The sequence below is a fragment of the Aulonocara sp. 'chitande type north' Nkhata Bay genome, linkage group LG15 (genome assembly GCF_057382095.1).
Source record: "Aulonocara sp. 'chitande type north' Nkhata Bay isolate Kocher_YH1m ecotype deep benthic linkage group LG15, A_spYH_male_GT1.1, whole genome shotgun sequence".
In the NCBI taxonomy this organism is placed as follows: domain Eukaryota; kingdom Metazoa; phylum Chordata; class Actinopteri; order Cichliformes; family Cichlidae; genus Aulonocara; species Aulonocara sp. 'chitande type north' Nkhata Bay.
The window spans coordinates 18,714,656-18,737,321 of NC_141358.1; the positions used below are offsets into that span (position 1 = coordinate 18,714,656).

At 40.5% G+C, this 22,666-nt stretch overlaps 1 protein-coding gene across 1 annotated transcript in view; it reads left to right on the forward strand.

The window, feature by feature from the left end:
• The first annotated feature begins 408 nt into the window (after positions 1 to 408).
• The window catches only part of map3k5 (mitogen-activated protein kinase kinase kinase 5), an 86,981-nt gene continuing 64,723 nt past the window's right edge, over positions 409 to 22,666 (forward strand). Inside the window, exon 1 of the mRNA XM_086264799.1 lies at positions 409 to 1,442. Within this exon, the coding sequence (XP_086120925.1) occupies positions 1,016 to 1,442 (427 nt within the window). The 5' untranslated portion in view covers positions 409 to 1,015. The remainder of the gene's footprint in view (positions 1,443 to 22,666) is intronic.

A 22,666-nucleotide genomic window follows, 5' to 3' on the forward strand; every position in this document is an offset into this window, starting at 1 on the left:
TAAAGCACTTCTGGATGGATGCAAACTGCATTTCGTTGCCCTGTACCTGTGCATGTGCAATAACAATAAAGTTGAATTCTATTCTATTCTATTCTATTCTATTTTTCACCGTGGGGCCTAATCCATGTGGGTCAGAAGATTAATGTGCAAAACCGACGCAATTAGTTTGCAGGATTATGAAATACTTCCAACTCACAGCTCTGACAAAAACAATGTAGTCATTACGGAGATTGGTGTCCTAAATGGGTGTTTTTGTTCTAGATTGCGATCTCTAATTCCCCATGTTCATCATTTTCGGGAAAAGCTGATAAATTAATCACCTATTCATTTTTACCTTCGCTCCAGATGACTCACAGAGACGTTTGGGCGGTTTTGTTTGTTTTTTGTTTTTTGTTTTTCGAAGGGACTCCTCCCTTTCTGAAGTACACAACTCCACATATGGTCATCGTGTCCCCGCCCCACTAACCCAGGCTCCGAGTATCGTCTCTCCGCCCAGAGCGTGAGTCTGGCCTCGAAGAAACTTGACTGCGTGCGCGGTGTGCTTTCTCTTTTCAGCGCTGAGAAGACGTTGCGCTGATCGGAGGATTTAAAGTGAGCTTAAGTTGGACTCGGTGTGACATTTGTGGATCCCGTGGGCGTTGCTGCACTAACAGTGGCTGTGTTGCTCAACTTTGAGAAGTATGTGAATTTGTTGCGACGGCTGAGACGGAATGCGCGGATTTGGTGGCTTTTCCTCCTGTGTTTTCTCTTCGGATATCGTCGTGACTTCGGTCCACCTGCAGCCCCTATTCGCGTGTTTTGCAAGCGTGCAATCAATGGCAGTCATGCAGCATGATGTGAAGCTGCACCTCTGCTCCTAACAGACTGTTTACCTGTGTGGAAGGAGCAGAGTTGCACGTCGTGCCTTTGCAGAGGCTCCATGGGTAACCGCCGTGCGTAACGCTGGCTCTCCATGGAGGACTGGTGGAGAAGCCACTCATCGAAATCCCCACTTTAAAAAGACACTTGAAGAAAGATGAATCAAGACCAGGACGGGATCTCTTTAGCGGTACCTTCCTTTGGTGCTGGCCCCGGCAGAGAGAACCTCAGCGGGGAAAATACAAGCGTCAACAGCAGTGGTGGTGGTGGTGCCTGTGGAATCCCCGCAGCCGGGACTTTTTGGCATGATTCCGGGGCTGGAGGTGGGGGACTTAGCCCGATCTCCGGGAGCTGCCCTTTGGACACCGGAGGGTTGCTGTCCACCGGAAAGTCTTGCAAAAGCAGGCCGGTGACAGTGGCCTATGTGGTGAACGGAGAGGCCAGCCAACAGAATAATCATGAGAGCATGGCCCTGCAGTGTCTGAAGGACGCTTGCGAGTCTGTGGGCAGCAAGCTAGAGACAGTGAACTTTGGTAAACTGGATTTCGGGGAGACCGCCGTGCTGGACAGGTTCTACAACGCAGGTGAGTCAAGTGAAGAAAGGCTTATAAATCTTTCCACATCCACCCACAACAAGCTTCCCAAACCGCCCTCAGCAAGTGAGAAGACAAACATTTTATAAAAGTGATTATTATTTTTTCGGCTTAATCTTTGCTCTCCATTATAATGATTAAGCCACAGTGGACCTCACTAAAGCTCAGTGACCCAGGAATGGCATTTAATTCATGAAAGAGTAGCACAAGAACCTCTCCCCTAAATTCCTTTCAGGGGCTCGAAAATCACGTTTACTGCATCACCTCTGTTGTTGGAAACTGTGCCTGCAGGACAGGTTGCTCTGGACTCCCTAAATACATCCCATTGCTCTGCATGTCATGGCTTGATGTTGCTTCCTTTAGATCACAGTGGTATGTATACTTAAATGAACAAAGCTGGAACTCATTGAACAATAGTTGCTGAGAAGTTGTATCATTTGCTCCACTAATGTGGGGATTATTGCTAGAGTTCCCCCTCCTATGGCTAGTTTCCCCTCTTCCATTGTGGGGTTCGGCATTGTGCTTCAGTGTCACAGTTTGAGCCACAAGCCTGGTCTTTCCACTGGAATCTGCTAACTTGAATCCCTTGATAGAAAGCACTTTCCATCTCTAATTCATGTTGTATATGTAGCAGTTGGCTCTAAATACTACTGAAAAGGTTTGGTTAAGTCATGAAAAACAAAACTATAATGCACATGGCTGATCTCTCTGTTTGAGAGCCAGAAACAGCAGCCAGTGTTTGCATTTCATTAAGATTGTATCAGTACGTGTTCAGCAGATATTGTAAATATAAAACAGTGTGACACATCAAAGCCTTTCAAACAGTGGCATCTCTGCAAATGATGCTAATTTTGTTTTGGGTTTTTCTTTTTTTTTTCTTTTTGAGGGGGGTTACTGTCAAACTCTGGTAGCCTAAAGACACAATCATTGCTTGACTCGTTATTAATATAGTAAAAAGAGTTTACCTGACAGGAGCTATAAAAAGATCAACATATATAAAAGTCAATATGCAGTATGCAGGTTTTTTTCCTTATTATAAAAGACCTAGAAAATTCCTAAAAGACAATATCTGTTTTATTAATGGTAATTGCATCAGTGTTAACAGTAACAAAACTAAGATTAAGTCACTGGGTAAAAAAACTATATTTTTTTAAAACAAAAGCATCAATTCTAAGGTCACAGTGGTTAGAAGTCACTAATTAAAGGTCCATCTATTTTCTTAACCACTCATCCAGCTAAGCTCACAGGGAGCTGGAGCCAATCCTGGCTGACATTTGGTGAGAGGCGGGTAACTGGCCAGGTCACAATTCCACTCCCATTTGTACTTAAATCCACACCTATGACCAGTTTAGACCCAACAAGTTCCCAACCAGTTCAACCCAACAATAATATGTTTGCACTGTAGAAGGACACGCCAAGCTAAGGGAGAGTGTGTTAAACGATGCACTACCCAGCCGCCTCACAAATCTTAGCAACAACTGTCAAAAAGTAATGAAAATCAGGACACAAGGTCAGCAACCCCACCAAGGTGCTTATGAACATATTATAATTGTGCAAAATTTAGAGTTAAAATGTAACAAATTCTTAATATTATGCAAAAAGTAGCATAGAAAAAGTATATTTAATAACATTTTTATCCAACTATAGCAATGTAGTGATTATAAACTGATATAGATAGAGCTGAATTAACCATATTTAGTTGCAGTAACAGCACTTATATTGCCAACATCAGAGCCTACTAGTGAAGGCAGACAGGTGTATTGTTTGTTCCATGCTCGACATGCTTCTTGCTTCTCATATTATTGGCTGTACAAACACATCATGTTCCCAGTGTTTTGTTTGGTCTTTTTCCTCTGAGCTACCGTGGAATTTTCTCATAATACACAGGGGAGGGCTGTGGCATTTTCCCAGACACACATTGCTATATCTGTTCACTCACACACCACTTCTTCATTATCCTCCTGCAGATGAAAGACCGGAAACAAAAAACTTGAGTGAGCTTGTTGGTTTCTGTCATTTGTCTGCTTCTGATACAATGAAAAGCTGTTCCTGACTGTCCTTACATGTCCTCCCCGCATGATGCTGTGGACAAAGAGGGTATTTGGTTGAAAGATGGCAGAGTCTGATTGTGAAACCCTCAGGACATGAAACACAGGAAGTGTAGATGCAAAAGTTTGGCAACAGTGATAGCTAACCGTATCTTATCACTGGGAATTTTGGTCACTACAGCCCAGTTATTCATGGAGTCAGAATTCAGATTTGAAGTCAGATTTGTGTAGCTGTGCCTATCTTACTCACACCACTGATCACATGATATTAACCAACATAAGTGGGGGGAGGAAAAAAAAACATGAGTAAGATGTGAATAGATTACATATGTACCTATCAGTGTTTTCAAAATTCAGATACTTACTGTATGTGTGGAATTTGTCACGGAACTATACGAGATTATAGTGGTCCTTGTTCTGCTCTGCATCCGCAGTAAATTTCACAGCAGATCTCCAAAGCAGAGCAAGGCCATTTGCAGTGCAAGAGAGTGGAGTTGGAGTGCATCCAACTGTGTGACAGAAGCCTCTCTGGAGAAGCAACTAATTAATATTGAGTTCAACCTGGCCAGTGAGCCAGTCTGTAGGTAAAACACAGGAGGGAAGGGCCAAGGTTGGTTTGCCAGCAGTGATCGGACTTTTAAAATAATAGAGAGCACGTTGTCTGCTAGTAAACTGATCACAGATTACGTTGTTTTCTCAGTTGGGTACAAAAATAAACATAAAAAAAAATTCCAAATACACATGAAATCTTACAAACTAACATCTGTGTAGAAAACGCTGAATTACATTTTCAGTAAATCATTTGTATTATGTGTCATATTCCTTTATAAGATGTCAATTTTGAGCCAAGTGTGAAATTAAGCAGCAAATGTCATTTAATCTAAAATAAAAAAAAATAAAAAAAATACAGCATGTTAGCAGATAATTGGGCACAAGTAACTAATAATTACAGAAAGGACAAAATCAGAGAAGTAAAATGTGAAGCAAAAATTCATACTTCATCATCCTGCTGATTTTGATATACACACAACTTTTATTATTATTATAACTATCGCAAAAAAGAAGCAGGTATGCCCTCACTGCCATGTTTCTCATCCCACTGCCTCTCCTGAGTAGCTATGCTGTAGATGGGTGGATATGAGTTTTCACTTGAATGGTTTTAGAATTTAGACCATTAATTCTATCCAAACAAATGTGCACATTTCTGTCAGCTAATTGAGGCTGTTGAAAATTGAATAACTTATTTAAAACATCTTAAATTAAAAAAAAAAAAAAAAAACAGTCTTTATCTGTATCTTTTTTATGTTTTCTCAGTTCCCGGTTGTTGTTTTTAAATATATGCTTTCCCTTAGCCCATGAGATAATCTTCATCTGTCCTTTTGACAGGATGCGTATATCAGACTTCAGGGAATGTGTTTCCTTTATTTATTTATTTTTTGTGATTAGCCTGATTCTCAGCCCCCAGTCTGGAGTACCAGCCTCAGTGATGGCCCATCTTATACTTGAGACACAAAGTCATCAGGATTCAGTGCTTGAGTTGTTTCTCTCTTGATATCTTTGGCAGAGGCTGAAGTGAAAGAAGCTTTAGCTAAGGACTCTGAGGCTGCTCACCCTGAGACAAGAGTTTTCTGTTTCAGAAGGTAGTTCAACTTAAACTCTGAGTCAGTCAACTGGGTGACAAACTCTAAGAATGCCACTTGCTCGCTGGCAGGTTTTCTTCTGTTTCTCTCTGACTCTTCCTCCCCTCCCGTACCTGAACCATCTGCTGATACTCCGATTCGTTTCTTCATACATAAAGTCGCTATCAAAGCTCAGAGTGAAGCAAATTATTTGACAGGAGTTTCCATTTTTACAAACACTGAAACGTCGGTTAGATGTTTCTTCACCATTCTATGTAAATTACACGACTGCTTTTATAATCAATAAGTACAGAGACAGCGATCATATTGCAGATTAATTATGAGAATCCTGTAGCACTTATAGTCTCCATGTTTCTGACTCATTTCTGTGTTGTAATCAGTCACACTGATGGAAAAATGACTGTCACAGTTGGACCTTGGCGGTGATGTGAATATCTGCGTAAAGTTGAGGCTGAAATGACTAAAGCAAAACTAAATGTATTTTAAAGTTACTTTTTAAATGCTGGCTTCAGACGTTCTGACTGTGAGTAAAATAGTTTCAGATTCAGTCATTAAATTATGTCAAACAACAAATTCAAAATCTGAACTTGGACATGTTTTCTACTGAAAATTGCCTAAATCAGTCTCACAAACACATCAAACCAAAAATATATGTAAAAGATCAGCAAACATTCTTGATTTAAAATCTTTCAACCTTCTAAAACAATACTAAAATATCTTAAATTTATGAGACCAGAGTCTACAAAAGCTGAGACATTTCTTATAACATGTTTGTAAAGATTTATCGGTAAGTCATTCATTAAAAAAATGTGAATTTGTAATATTAGGCTGCCAGGAACTGAGTAAAACACCTCTGCTACATCTATAAGAGAGGCATTATCTATGAGTGATGGCTCATATTAGATCAAATTAGAAATGGTTAAATTGGGGAGCATTAAAGCAGAGGTTTTCTGTAAATCTCATTAAGCATTTTTATCCGGTAATGGCAGAAATAATGAAATTCTTTATGAGAAATCAGGTTTAAACTTCCCTGAATTACTGAGAAAATGCAGTGGCCGTAGACTGCTGCAAAAACAGTTTTTATTTAATAAAGACTGACTTGCGGGTGGATTGTCTATAGCAATCTGGGTAACAAATATCACATGTCCATCACTAAACTGTGTCTCTGTTTCTCCATATCTCCAGTCACATACCTTTTCTTTGTGTCAAATTACACCTGAATTATTAGATTTAATAATTAAATGACAAAATGAGGATTTCAGTTTCATCCAATAAAAAAAAAAAAATCAAATTGAGTAAAGGACTATCACAGACAGTATAAATAAATTATATATTTTATATCAAATTCTTACTCATGTATAACGTTGGCAGAGTGGCCCAAGCTGATTAAAAGTCCCGTTTTTCAAATAAAAATCGCAGCCCATGCTGACACGTGTTCATATTCCTCGGTCCACTGGAATAAAATGAAGTCTCTGCTCTTTATTTATCTGTTGCCATGGTGATTCATAGTATCTGAGCTTCATGGATGATGGCTTTCTTTCTCTACTCACGCACATGCTAAACTCTGATCATCTGTTTTGGAATCAGAAACTCGTTTTACGTTTTTAACTCAGTTTGTTGAGCAGCGACTGCTTGGCAGCAGTGCGACAACTTGATGCGTCCTGTTTCGAAACACTTTTTACAGTGTTGAAAGTGCAGCAGTTAATACTGTAGTATTTGCCAGGGATCAAATGGCGCACCTGTTCGTGTGTTTGTGTGCTGGGTCATAGCTGTGGTATGTAGAGCTATATCCCTCTTGTTGATCATTACACTAAACCACTGTGCACATTGAATTTGTGAACAATTCCTGAGCACTTTAAAAGCTGCTCTACCTGAACCTGAGTGTTTGCTTACCACTCCATTACACACACACACACACACACACACACACACACACACACACACACACACACACACACACACACACACACACACACACACAGCACCACTCAGCCAACGCAGATCTAGCTCACAAATTGTTTTCATGCTGCCCAGTTTACAATGTAGTAGTATTGAGAAGAGGAGTATATAATGGAGCACCAAGGTGAATGAGGTTGAAAAAAAAAACAGAAAGTACCTTAGCATCTACAAATTATAGACTTTCTGTAAAAGGTAGAGATAACCACATTTGGATGAGAAGGTGGAATACTAAGTTATACAGTTAACATGAGGTAGTATTGTTAGCATTCATAAACTGTAAAACTGCTTCTTCCTTTTCTGTTGGCTGCTCCATTTAGGGGTCACCACAACAAATCGTCGGCCTCCATTTCACCCTGTCTGTCACACCAACTCTCTGCATGTCCTCCTTCAGTCCATCCATGAATATTCTCTGTGGTCTTCTTCTTTTCCTCTTGCCTGGCAGCTCCATTTCCAACATCCTTTGTCCAGTATATCCACTATCCCTCCTCTGCACATGTCCAACCGCTCTCTAACTTTGTCCCTCTGATGGACTCATTTCTAATCTTGTCCATCCTGGTCACTCCCAATGAAAATCCTAACATCTACAGTGGGGCAAAAAAGTATTTAGTCAGCCACCGATTGTGCACGTTCCCCCACTTAAAATGATGACAGAGGTCAGTAATTTGCACCAGAGGTACACTTCAACTGTGAGAGACAGAATGTGAAAAAAAAATCCATGAATCCACATGGTAGGATTTGTAAAGAATTTATCCGTAAATCAGGGTGGAAAATAAGTATTTGGTCACCTCAAACAAGGAAAATCTCTGGCTCTCACAGACCTGTAACGTCTTCTGTAAGAAGCTTTTCTGTCCCCCACTCGTTACCTGTATGAATGGCACCTGTTTGGACTCATCATCTGTATAAAAGACACCTGTCCACAGCCTCAAACAGTCAGACTCCAAACTCCGCCATGGCCAAGACCAAAGAGCTCTCGAAGGACACCAGGAAAAGTATTGTAGACCTCCACCAGACTGAGAAGAGTGAATCTACAATAGGCAAGCAGCTTGGTGTGAAAAAATCAACTGTGGGAGCAATCATCAGAAAATGGAAGACATACAAGACCACTGATAATCTCCCTCGATCTGGGGCTCCACGCAAGATCTCATCCCGTGGGGTCAAAATGATCATGAGAACGGTGAGCAAAGATCCCAGAACCACACGGGGGGACCTGGTGAATGACCTGCAGAGAGCTGGGACCAAAGTAACAAAGGTCACCATCAGTAACACACTACAACGGCAGGGAATCAAATCCCGCAGTGCCAGACGTGTTCCGCTGCTGAAGCCAGTGCATGTCCAGGCCCGTCTGAAGTTTGCCAGAGATCACATGGATGATACAGCAGAGGATTGGGAGAATGTCATGTGGTCAGATGAAACCAAAGTAGAACTTTTTGGTATAAACTCAACTCGTCGTGTTTGGAGGAAGAAGAATACTGAGTTGCATCCCAAGAACACCATACCTACTGTGAAGCATGGGGGTGGAAACATCATGCTATGGGGCTGTTTTTCTGCCAAGGGGACAGGACGACTGATCCGTGTTAAGGACAGAATGAATGGGGCCATGTATCGTGAGATTTTGAGCCAAAACCTCCTTCCATCAGTGAGAACTTTGAAGATGAAACGAGGCTGGGTCTTCCAACATGACAATGATCCAAAACACACCGCCCGGGCAACAAAGGAGTGGCTCCGTAAGAAGCATTTGAAAGTCCTGGAGTGGCCTAGCCAGTCTCCAGACCTCAACCCCATAGAAAATCTGTGGCGGGAGTTGAAAGTCCGTGTTGCTCGGCGACAGCCCCAAAACATCACTGCTCTCGAGAAGATCTGCATGGAGGAATGGGTCAAAATACCAGCTACTGTGTGTGCAAACCTGGTAAAGACCTATAGTAAACGTTTGACCTCTGTTATTGCCAACAAAGGTTATGTTACAAAGTATTGAGTTGTATTTTTGTTATTGACCAAATACTTATTTTCCACCCTGATTTACGAATAAATTCTTTACAAATCCTATCATGTGGATTCATGGATTTATTTTTCACATTCTGTCTCTCACAGTTGAAGTGTACCTCTGGTGCAAATTACTGACCTCTGTCATCATTTTAGGTGGGGGAACTTGCACAATCAGTGGCTGACTAAATACTTTTTTGCTCCACTGTACTTGCAAATTAGTCCAAGTTAAAAAAAAAAAAAAAACATTCTGCCATAACATAAAGAAGACATCATTTGTCAGACATATCCATTACAACGCTCCAAAATGCATCAATGCCACAAACATGGCCAAATCAGACTTGCCCCTAATAATGCAAACTTTAAGTAAAATTCAGACAGTTGCATGCCAGCCAAGCAGCTACAGTGATGGCTGACAAGAAGCAGAAAACTGCAGTTGTGATAGATGTGGCAATCCCAGCAGAAGGAAACATCAGAAAGAAGGAGCATGATAAAACAGAGTGGAGGTAGCAGGAGCTGAAGGATCAGCTGGAGCAGATGTGGAAGGTGGTCCCGGTGGTAGTAGCAGCAGTAGGAGTAGGAGCTGTAACTCTGGAACAGTGGCTCCAGCAGATTCCAGGCACTAAAAACAGCGAAGTTACTGCACAGAACCCTCAAACCCTCGGGCCTCTGGTACACAAACACAAACCATTTCTTTCTTACAGTTATGTTATTGTAGGAACTGCAAACAGTTTTGTTGCTGATATTGTTTGTATTATTGTAAATGTCTCGTGGTGTCGAAACCAATCCTCCTCCTAGTCTCAAACCAGGAAGCTTTAACATAGCAGGCAAATGTAAACACCACTGCATAGCAAATCCTCAATCTTGATTTGTTCTGTTAAAAGTTAATGTTTATTAGAGTTATTGATTAATCATTTAAATGTCAGTAATAAACATTAGCAGAAGTGAACAACAAGCAGCGAACAATGAGGTGACCTGGTCTCATGATAGTGTTGTTCAGCAGTGTAAAGTCACAAAATAGGAAATGCTTCTCACATGGCTATTTGGTGAACTACTGTAACTAGCAAAGCAAACTGTAAGCAAACTGTAGTCTGAAAAAGTGGACGGAAATGGAGCACAGATGCAATCCTTGCACAATGGGTGACGTCCAGCTTTGTCCAGTGTCAACACTGCCGGGCGCCAGCAGACACTGTCTCTTATCCAGCACAAGAATGTACACTCAAGATTCCTGACTGTGAATCCGCACTGCCCTGAAATCCCATCAGCTGGCCCTTTGCTAAGTTGTTTATCTTCCCTTCTGTTTACGCTAGTGGTTGGCTGCTTTTCAGAGGTTAGGCGGCACAAGGTTAGGAGGAATTAGCCTAGGGGCCATTTGCTGGCCTCTGGGGAGGACTGCCTTCACCTCTGTGGGAGATTCCAGGCAGAAGTGCAAATGCTTTTTAACAAGTTTTTTTCTTTTCTTTTCAAGGAAGGAAGGAAAGGCTAGTTCAGAATCAAAAGCAGCTTCTTCTTTACATGCATGACAATGACTATACCCCACATCCTTCTATGCAGTATTATCAGCTGGAATAAGTGTAAGTGCTGTATAAAATCCTGCTTATATCTCAGAAGTGATCACCAGAAATAGGACAGGAGGTGGAGTAGCCGAATATCAAAGCTCCCATTTGGATTCATCAGGGTTCATTTGAGGTGAAATGCAGCAGGAGTGGGTAGGGTTGTCTTTAGAAACCAATGGTGCGTGACAGGGAACTCTGTCTTATCAGTTTGAGTATCATGATAAGGCAGTGAACAGCCTAAGAGCTATGAGAATAGTCTGGTTGTATTTTGCATTTATTTGATTTTTGGGGGTGGGTTTGATACCAGTGGTTTCTTTTCTCTAGTAGAACAGCTGTTATTACATTATTTTTTTTCCAACTAGAAAACCTTTGGCAGCATGCAACAAGTTCACAATACAGAGTCTAATAATAACGCTGTAACCAGGCTCCGGCGGAGGTGTGTTTTACTCATCTGTCTTTGCAGTTGCTTTTCTCACATGCAGTATGCAGCTTTTGTCTGGTTTGTTTTGATTCTGCATACCCACCGCAAAGGTCACAGCATGTATGCAAAACTGCATGGGTGTTTTTGCGTGAAAGAAAATAGTTTTTGTTGGCAGTTTAAAAAAAAAAAAAAAAAAAAATTGTGCGCATATATTAGAGTCAAGAGGTGTTTCTGTAAAGACAACGGTAAAGTTTTTTTAATTTCCATATTTAGTTTGAGTTTCATATCTAGTCTAGCTCGAGGATGCCACCCACATCTTACAAGAAAAATTACTTGAAGTCTTTATATTTTAATATCATTTTCTTATTATTTTATATTATGCAGTGTAGGGCTGGGCCATATCATACCGTTCACGGTAATACCGGTATAATGTTGGGCAACGATAAGAAAATGAAATATGGTGATAGAATATGGGTAAAACACGCATGCGCAGTGCCTTTGTTTTCATTAGCACATGACGGCGATAGAGAATAAGAAGGGCAAAAGCGGATTGTTGAATGAAACGGATGAACCAGAACTGGTTTGTAAAAATACTGCAACTTCAGTGGTGTGGAACTGGTTTAGCTTTGGTCCGTCAGATACACAACAAAGCACTATTTCTGGTAGAGCATGCTAGCGGGCCGTCATTATTACCGTGTTTTTTGGAAAATACGGCACACTTAAAATCAATCCTTTGATTTTTCTGAAAATCAACAGTGCCCCTTATAATCCCGTGTGCCTTATGTATGAATTCTGGTTGTGTTTACTGACCTCGAAACGATTTTATGTCGTACACGGCGCTCGAAAATCTGTCAAATGTTTCAGTACGACTTTGCTAAGCTACGAACCCGCACCGCTTGATGGATTGTCGGAGCATTACGGCTATCGTAGGCAGGCGCCTCGCGGAGTGATACGTACTGTGCTTCAACATAATATTACCGTGTTGTGTGTGTATAACCTCTTTTTAAGTTTTGTGGATATTATACATGGTTATGCTGAGGATATGTCGGCCAATTTCCACTGGAAATGCCTTTTGGTTAAACTGTCAGCAAGGAATTTGCATTTGCACTGTTAAATTTTTATATAACTTTAATGCACATAAAAACAGCTGCTTGTTTAAGTGAAAATACATTGATGTTTTGGTTTTTTTACACTAATAAAGTCGTGGAGTCGTAAAGTATTTTGTCTAGTGTCAATTAAATCGTCAGTTATATCGTTATCGCAAATTTTCAACTGTATATCGTGATAAATATTTTTGGTCCTATCGCCCTGCTCTAATCAACCAACTGTTGATACAAAACAAGATGGATCTGTGCTTTTTTTGTTATTTACACCTGATTCTGACCCTAACATCTGAATGGTGTAGCAGAAATACTGACTCCTCAGATCAGATAATTTTTTTTCAATATTCTGTGCTCCAATTTTGTTGAATTCATGCAAATTGTAGCCTCGGTTTTCTGTGCTGTGCATTCAAAGATGCTCTTCTGCAGACTTTTGTCGTAACAAGTCGTTATATGAGTTCCTGTTGCCTTCCTATCAGCTTATAGAAGTCTGGCTGTTCTCCTCTGACCTCTGGCACCAACAAGGCATTTTTACTTTGAGAACCGACGCTCAGCCCATTACCAGTCACTGCAAAGCCACAGCTGAACATGATTAATCACTACTGAAGGCTTAGTTGTGATGACCTGTAGCTGGCTAAACCTTAACACTGGTCTTGGGTAAACAAACACTGGAAACCACATTGCACATCCACGATTAATATCTAAACACAACTGAAACCAACACTAATGAATGTTACTACTTCCAATGAGTCTTAAGGGGTTTCCACACAGGCATCGATTAGCAGTGAAGTGACTACCAGACACCGTAGAAAGTAAATAACATTCAGCAACTTCATGTAACAACAGGCGAAGTGGGCAGCTGCTGGGTTAAATTTGTCTTTTTTCTTTTTTTTAATTGTATAAAGGCATTGTGCATGAATATTTGCATAAAATAATAGTGGCCCATGTGAAATTAGACAAAGTATCTCAGTATGCACCCAAAAGGTTTTAAAGTTTCCTTCCAGTCCTTCAAAACCAGTACAGGCGATGTCATACCCCTGATATCTCCAGTTTAAAAAAGGAAAAAATGCAGGAACCCTTAACATTTTCAAGAATAGGTCTAAAAATACCAAGAAATCATGTCAGGAAATGTTTATCAGTCGTGCTGGTGTCTGATGTTTCTGCTGTTTCAGATGGAAAATTTCTTATCTAGTTCACTTTTCCAGGTCTTCAGGTGTATTTATACACTAATTTCTGCCTGGTGCCGTTTTATTTCCATGCAACACTCTGCAAACAACCACAACAGTTCCTCAGTCCTGTCACGCGAAGCAAGTGAGATAAAGTGGAATTGTTTACCAGACAATAACATGATTCTGTTTCACTGAACAACAGCAAGGAAGTACATCAAGTAGGCATGTCGGGACAGCTTGCACTGCAGCACAGGTCTCTCCCAGCGTGCTTGTCAGCGGTAGATGAATTCACATTCTGTTCTCAGCTGTTTTCCCTTCGGGGGCCATTGCACTGTGGTTTGTAAAATATCTCAGTGAGTGAAAAGGCAACAAAGTGGAGCAAAGGTAAAGAGGAGCTGACTGCCAGGAGAGTCGTGCGACTGGCAGGCGGGTCTCATTTCCTGCATCATGATCTTTTTTTCTGGGTTGTTTCTTTCAAGCACATGGGTCTAAAAATAAAGGGAACATTAATCTCTTGCTGCTAGGTGAGGTGTCAGATGACTGAATATCCATTCATATGTCCCATATTCTCCTGTGGGAGAAGAAATGTATTTGTAAACAGAAAAGCTTAGCAGAAAGACTTGAATGGTCTTTTTTCACCAGTATTAGGGGTTTATTTTGAGGGAAAAAGGCAGTTTTTCTGTATTCTCCTGCAAGAATAAACAAAAGAATAAAAATAAACTTGTAAAAATTTTATTCCATGTGAGTAATGGAGACACCCTAAGGAACTAACTTGCACTGCCTTGTTACTACCTGGAATTGTGCATCACTTTTAAAGCTGATTTTTTACACCTGCACTTCAACTCTGAAATCTCTCGATTACTCAGCAAAGATGCGTGTAAGACCACTAACCAGCACAGTCAGATAGGAGCTGGTCGATAGCTTAGTTTTCTTCAGACTCTGTGTAATGTCTAATTACACCCATATGAGTGTAGTGCAAGTAATCACATGAATTCAGTGGGTGTGCTGAACCCTCCACCACACCCAACAGACTACTTACAATAGTGAGAATGATGGCTATCTGTTGTATATGAGAAACAAATTACTACAGGATTCAACAACTTGTGGAGTTCATTTGTGAAAACTTCATTTTCACATATAAACGCAGCTAATTTTTTAAAATTTTTATTTTAGTGCTTCATACAGGAAAACTAAAAAGCAATTAGTGTGGAGTTGTTTGTAAGTTCCTATAATGGATCCATTTCACTTATTTGAAGCTATGGTCTTATATGGAAATAGATCAGCTTTGCATCATTAACAATCCATTCATTTGTCATTCCTTGTGTCCACTGTCTCCCGTAAGTCCAGCCTCCTTTTAGGCCAACTGTCATCTGATTGGCTGCCTTAGTATGGTTATGTATGAGATAACCATACTAAGGTATCCAAACGAAAAAGGAGATCCTGGGTGTGTAATACGTAAAATAAGAAAATCATGAAAGGTTTCTTTTAATGTCAATATAAATTTTGATTATGAGATTCGTAAGCAACAAGGGTGGCCACAGTGCTTTACAAAACCATAGATCAGTAAAATAAATACAATAAAAAAAAACGGGAAAAACAAACAAATACGATAAATTGGACTTAAAACAAAAAGACACCAAAACAAGAAAACCTAATCAAACTTAAACTAAATTCAATAACTCATTATTTTTATCTGTTTCATCAACTCAAGCCAAGTTTTCAGTTTATAACACGCCATTGTGATCCCCTGTTTATTTAATCTGTAGCACAGAACACCCCTCTGGAGCTTTTTGTCTCTGTCAGTGTCAGTCATGTTTATATTGCGCATTTCATTGCATGTAAACTCAATGTGCTTAGCATAAAAGATAAAAATCTAAAACACACTGTGTAGCTCAATGGTGCCCTTAGGCAATAGACAGATCAAAATAAAAGTTTACAGAGAAACGCAGTACAAAAGTTCCTTTTTTTTATACTGCGTTTAGGTGTGGCAGCTCAGAACGGCTACAGTATAAACACTTGTGGTCTGAGAACACGGTTAACTGCAGTAATTCGTTGAGCAATACCTTTTGTATGACACCAAATAAACAAGTCTGAAGCTTTTAATCCTGTTTGTCTCTGCATCCTGACAGCTAAACAGCTAAACATCGTTTGAAACACCAGAGGTAAACATCACACTGGCCCAGCATGCAAGAGCACCACAAGCATCCTCTGCTGTTCCTGGAAAGTTGGCAGACTGTTTGGACTTTATGCTCTCGAAGGTTCCTTTTCAAGGGAGGGGGATATTTCCAGAGCAGCATGGAGATGGTATTTCTAAGCATCTGCCTGTCCTCTGTGTAGAATGGGCTTCAGGGTAAAACTCCAGCTGCACTTTGCTCCACTAATACGAGTCTGTTTACCTTGTTTTCCATTAGACATACAGGGGAAAAAACCTCAACTACTATGCACACTGATGGCTTCGGTTCACTAACATCACTCAAAGCAGTTTTCCTCACAGTCGCTATGGTTACAACTTCTTATATGTAGCTGTTATGTAATAGATGGTAACGAAGCGTTATTCACTGTGCCAGCGCTGTTACTATCTCTCTTGGTAGAGTCAAACTTGCCGTTGGTCCGTGAGTGACCGAGGCATAAACCGCTACAGTAATCGCATTTCTTCAATCATGACAAGTCAACGGCATTTTCATAAATATGGAATATTATCAGGTCAAAGTAAGGTCACATACCAACACATGCAAACACTGTATCCTCCTCTTTCCCGGCTAGATGACGTAGGACGCATGAAATGTAATGGAACAATTGTGGTGAACTGAAATCACTCTTGCATTGCAACTTACTAAAGTTTCCAATGTGCCAGTACAAACTTATACAGCATCTTTGGGATTAGATAGATACCAATATTCACATTTATTCACCTTTAATTTGATTTATAGATCAATATCTTTAATGATTATTAACGATATCCTTCATTTTTGGGCAGATTTCTGGGCAGCAATTTTTTTTCTAATGATGTACACATTTTATGAAGTGGCTACAGAGGTTCAGTAGTTATCAGCAGTAAATATTTAAAGCTCTGAAACACAGTGGGAGGTTCAGATAATGATTCGGAAAGATTATTCAAGAAGAATGGGTCAGACTTTGCACACAGCTGTCCTGGGATCTGATGTAGTTCACCCTTCACCTTCTGACAGCTGATGTGAACTGAAGCGTGATGCTGACTGCGTTAAGAAGTTCATTTTCAAATCTTCACTTCTAAGTTCAAATAAAGAGTCAAGTTTTGCAATCCAGCTTTAATATAAATTTAAAAAGTGTTGTAGTCCTTGTAAATCAGCACTTGAAATGTACATTTTTTCCTTATAGAAAGCCACCAGTACTTGTTTGATGTATGTAGATTTAATGTTTTAGTTTTACATGTTGTATCTGTAGCTGCCTTGATAAATCATTAATTATTTAATCTATATATCTATACACAGAGCTCACTTTATTGAGTTTTGGCTTTGAGCACAGCAGCCCTATCCATCTGATGTTCACACCTTAAGTTTGTAAGGGGCAAATCTATCAGAAGAAAGTTAGCTTAGAGGGAGGGCTTGTTGTAGGGAATCATGCAAATCTGTTCCTGTAAGAGTCCAAAATAAAATTATGTAGCTGGGAGTGAGCAAAACAGGTCACCTTAATCTACAGCTGTAGGGATGTATAGCATAGCTGAAACACAATCTCTCAGTATTGTTTATAGCTTATGATTTTAGGCTGCTGGTAGCAATTGTTTATTTTTCTCCACAACCTGCTCTCATTAAAATAGATTTCTCTGTGTCCAATCATGTGCTCTCTAGTAGAGACAAGAGACTCTGCTTTGCTGAAATGATCCAGATCCATGTGAAAATGCTCCAGAGCTTTTTAGATCATAATATTTTAGATGGAGCTGATCCCCCAGCTCCTCTTCAGAAAGAGCATGTGGAGCTGATGGAGGATCTCTGGAGAGTGCTGGGAAGGATCCATAAAGAGAAGCCAACAGACACCAGAACAGTCTCCAGTAAATTCGAAGCCCTCCACTCCGAGCTGCTCACCTGAGGCCCGATGAACCTACAGCACCAGGCCGAGTGCTGCTGAGAGTCAAACACTGTGAGAGAGTATGTTCAGAGTATTGAATTATTTTCCCTCCTCTGCTTTGAGCAGTAGGCGAGGGAATCAATTTACTTTTGGTTCACACTGGCAGGTCCAACTGTAGGAGGTGTAGCAGGATTATCAGGGCATCAGTATGAATGTTTTACTCTTCATTTCTTTTTTACATTTTTTTCTGCATGTCTTATCTCTCACTGATGTAGACAGATTTCAGTTTACTGGTGATACCAGGTGATTGTAAAACACCAGATGCGGTGAAAAGATGCCACTGTATGCGAAAAGGGTGACGAGGAGTCTCAAGTAACTCCTCTGCAGGCTTCACGAAGCCTTCTGTCAACACTATGTTGGCAGGTCTGCTGCTGTATTGGCATGCATTTCACTCTGCTGTTGCATTGGTAAGCAATCATGGCATCTGAACACGCTTCACAAACATTCATAGCCTGTGCTATTGAAATGCAGTCGCTGTGTTTATCAGCCTTTTGAAATTTGGAATCATTGTCCTTAATGTGGTTTAAAAAGCCTACTATGAACCTGCGAGCTGAAACACTTCCAATGAATTGGAATCTGGAACTTCTTTTGTTTTTAATATTTTTAATATTTATAAGGATTATAAGTCCCTGCGCTGTTGTTGCAATGGGTCTGTGACTCTGAGCTATGGATTCTGTATAGTAGGCAGAGGCAACACTTTCCAGTACTGACTTTCCAACTTTCCTGTGAGGGCAGATTACCATTGTTCTCTGTTTCCTTGTGTAATGTCATCCACAATATCCACAATTACAAAATGTACCACACTAGCCAAAATGCTTTTAACATTGCAATTTAAAAGCTACTTGAAAGTATTTGTGCTGTCATTGCTTTTTAGTACCGGTAATTGCATCATTAACTGTACTGGGAAACCAAGCCTTCCTTGGAACCAGCAAGAATTAAAAGAGGAAGTAAGCTAGCTGTTCATGAAAGGGAAGAGTTGCTCATTTCTATCATCCTTCCGCCAATCTTCTTCCGCTTCAGTTTCGCCGAAGGGGCGGGAACTGTTCTAGCTGTTAGGATGAGAGGCGGGATACACCCTAGACAGGTTGCCAGTGTGCCACAAGGCTGATAAAGACAACCATCACTCTTACTTTCACACCTATGGGCAATTTAGAATTGCTAATTAAGCCGACCCCAATGTATGTCTTGGGCTGGGAGACAGTCAGAGTATCCAGAGAGAACCCATGCAAACACAGGGAGAGTATGCAAACTTCAAAGGCTTTAGCTGGTGGATTTGAATCCTCTTGCTGTGATGTAACAATGCTAACCACTGCACCACCCTGCTGCCCTAACTTCTATTAAAAATATACATTCTGTCTTCCACCATAGCAAGAAGATTCTACCACAGTGAACAGACTGAAGGTTTATTTATTATTTATCACTTTTCAAGAACAAAATTCACAAAGTGCTTTACAATACAGAATAAGATGCAATCAGATAGTTTTTTTCACGCAAGCTTTGTTTATGTAAGCCGTGCCATGCCTTTAAGACTAATGGGCTTTTTCTAAACAAACTTTGCTTATATTAAGCTTTTTTAATTGTTGTCAAAGTTCAGAAGATTATTAGGATTTAAAGAGGTGACTGTGCTGTTAAAATGCATTCCTGTAAGACCAACAAATGTAGAGAGATATTGTGATAAAAAGGGAACGTTAACGCTTACAGGCAGTTTAAACATGGGATATTGCAGCTGTTGCATGCTTTACTTTGCTGTTCTAGCTTGTTGTGCACTTCCCAGGTTTTATGACCTGTCACATGCAGCATGACCTGCAGGGCTGGAGATCTCAAGAAGTACCTCTGTGAAGCATCAAAGCTGCAGAGCAAGAATTACCAGATGGTACTGAGGGAGATTGCTTTAACAGTTTTTTTAATTTTTTTTTAAAGAAGCGAGTTCCCCAAGAAAACCTCTGCGATCCCTTTGTTTTATCTTTTACCTTCTTCTACTCTTCTTCAATCCAGTGAAGTGTTTTGTTTTTGGGTTGGGGTCTGAGAAATGACATTTACTGTGTTGAAGAAGACGGCAGAGAGTGAGGTAGACCTCAAGTTCCAATATAAATGGTTATGGCGCTGCGTTGACATGACAGTGAGCAAGCAGTAATCAATGCCCCAACCATTTACAGGATAGTCAGTGATTGTGTTGTGTGCCTGTGGTGACTGTTACCACCCACTGTGTTCACCCCACATCAAAATTTAGCCCAAGAATACTCCTGAACACATCCCTGCTGCGATGTTGCACGTTATCAGTATTGAATCGGTTACCAACTGAACACAAAAAATAATGTTTGCATGAGTAGACAGATTTAACCGCTCAAGCAGGACACAAACAAACAGTTGCTTTCATTTTTGGAATTTAAAATCAGAGGGTAGTTTGTAACCGCCATTATAAGCAGCTTCTAAGTAAAACCTAGAGTGCGTTCTCTATTATTAGACTAGACTGAAATAAGCACTGACAACATCATATGCTGCTAGTCAAGTGTTATAAATACAAAACATTTACGAGAATTGATTGCTCTTCCTCACTCTGTGGGCACAACAAGACTCACTTTGGCCTGTTTTTTTTTTTTTTCCATCATATGCGAACGCCATATGCTGTTATTCATCACTTTTTAGCCCTTCTGTGTAGCAAACAGCAAACATGTTTTTTGTTCAGACCCATTTCTGTGAAACAGGTGAAATTTCCAAGCAGCGCAAAGCAAAATTATCCCACCCAAGTCACTGCTGCTTCATATTTCTGTGAGTTATATTATACTATTGCATTTTTATGGCCTGTTTGCATTAAGATCTCATTCAGATGTAATATTGATGGGAGCCTGCTGCAGGTGGAAAAACAAGACAAGCTTATGTTTTATTCAGCAGACAACCTGTGCCGTCTGGATGTTGACACTCAGCAGCACCTTGTATGCATAGTCGAGAGAAGAAGAATCTAAACAGCCGTTTATCATGTATATGCCCAGGATTGTTTGGGATTGTGTAAAAATCAGCCGTGGTGAGCAACCTATTTGTCTTGCTAACAATGAGTAAATCCAATAGACCAATATTTAATTATGTCTGAATGTTCTAAATGCTATGTGTGATAGTCGCATGAGTGCATCAGGGATGCAGAACTGACAACTGGCTGTTAATCTTAGCTAGGATTAAAGTGTACCTTCCCCGTCTGCCTCGCAAGTTAGAGAGCGAAACATGAGTTTCATTTAATCAGCGAGCAGCATCCCGATGTGAAGACGCTGCTCATCCAGAGAAGAAATCCCTCTTGAAATTCCACATCGTTGCACAGAAGCCTTAAAATGCTGTCCTACGGCTACGGTACTCTGATGGGATGAAAATATGAGGCTTTTTTTTCCCTGGTGTGAACGAAGGGTTTAATGATGAGAACCTTTGAGGCCAACAAGTACCTGCTTCCTGGTTGAATTTGCATGTTCTGATGATGAGTGCGAGGAGCTGCATGGCCCTGATGAAACCCCTTCAGTGCTGCAATCGGCCAATCTCTGATAGGCTTCTCTCCCAAGTGTCATGTTGGCTGCTTGATGTTTAACTGCACATTCAAATTATGAGCCTTCACTTGCTTGCTTTGAGTAATTTGCTTTGATAGATTGGGTTGTGTCAGTGGCTTTGATTGCACGCAATGCATTTTGTAAAGCTGCTTCAGCTTAACAAGCTCCATTTTCTTGTGCCATTCAGAAAACATGATGGATTTGTGCTGCCCTTCTTGGCCCAGGACGCTATCACTGTATCTCAGGAGTTTTACTTCCTGGGGAAAATAACGCTTAAAGAGAAATCATGTTGCATTTAAAAATGTTAATGCAAGAAGCTGCGATAAGAGCTTAGTTAGCTGCCAGTTATAGGTGTTACATCTTAAAAGTTGCCACTTCACTGCACATTAGCAACACTAGCTTTCATTCGGAGCCTTGTTTCTGATCATCTGCTGTGAATCACAGTTAGTTTGTAGATTGTACTCAGATTTCTGCACATCAACACATATCAACAGATTCTGGTGGAAAGACTTTTGGTATTTGAAACTTTCTGGTTTCTACTTGTAGACCACTCATAGTGTGAGCTGTATTAACCAATCCTTTTTTAATTGCATGTCTAAAATAAGGACTGGATTTGGTGAAAATCAATCAGGCGATGATTTGTAAACAATCACTGTCAGACAGAACAGGAAGTCTCAGTACGGGTGTCGGCTGGCTATACCAGCACCAAAATTGGCTGTTGCCTTTGTAATCGTTTAATTGTTCTCAGCTTTTTAACATAGTGGAGACAAAATCTTTCAAAGCATATGTATGATTTATTCTTTTTTAATTTATAGTAATGTCACCACGCTGAAAATATTTGCTTTTAATACTTAAAGAAAAGGTCAAGGCCGACTCATCATTTCTGTGATATCATTTCAGATTGTAGTCTATTCCTAAACTGTAGACTTAAAAGGAGAGCAGTCGTCTCTACAGTTGCATGGTACCTTGACTAACTGGTATCTTTCAAAAAACAGTGGAAGCATTAATAATAGCACTAATCTTTGATGTGTCATCCACTTGTCATGCTTCCTCTTCCACAACTGAGCCACCCATAATCTGACAGCATCTTGAGCTGAATGACTGAATGTGTTTGTGATTTCCTCTAGTAGTGGTCCATTAGCTTGAGCACCAGTTTGAAAATCGAATTCAAGGTCGTGATGGTGGAGGGGGGGACTATCCCAGCTTTTGAACAGACCCATTAGAGGTAAAAGATTTGACCATCAGAGTCGCACAATATCTGCTCTTCAGCTCCGTGTAATGTTTTCGTTGACACAAAAGAGTTGGAGAGTTGGAGTTGATGAAAAACCAGGGTGCAGCTTTATCTCCGTAGCTCTGAGCTCTTTTGTCATAACTGGAGCATAGCCATCGGGCTGATTTGCTTTTGTTGTTATCCGTTGCTCAGGGCGACCTTGGAAACAACGTGTAGTACCACCCTACCTCGTGTGTGGGTCTGCAAAACACCATCATGTTTATTCCAAATCCTGATGAGCATGTTTAATGTTGCATGCCCACCATAACTGACAGCGTCATACAAAGATTTGTTCGCTGCAGGGGCCGACCAGTGAGTGAGAGCTTTGGTGAAAGTCCAGTGCTTACAGTTGCATAACAGCACAGCCTGTTGCACAGGACATTAACCTTAGGAACTCTTTACTAGATGACCTGCTTGCTTGAGTGGAAATATTTGCTTGAC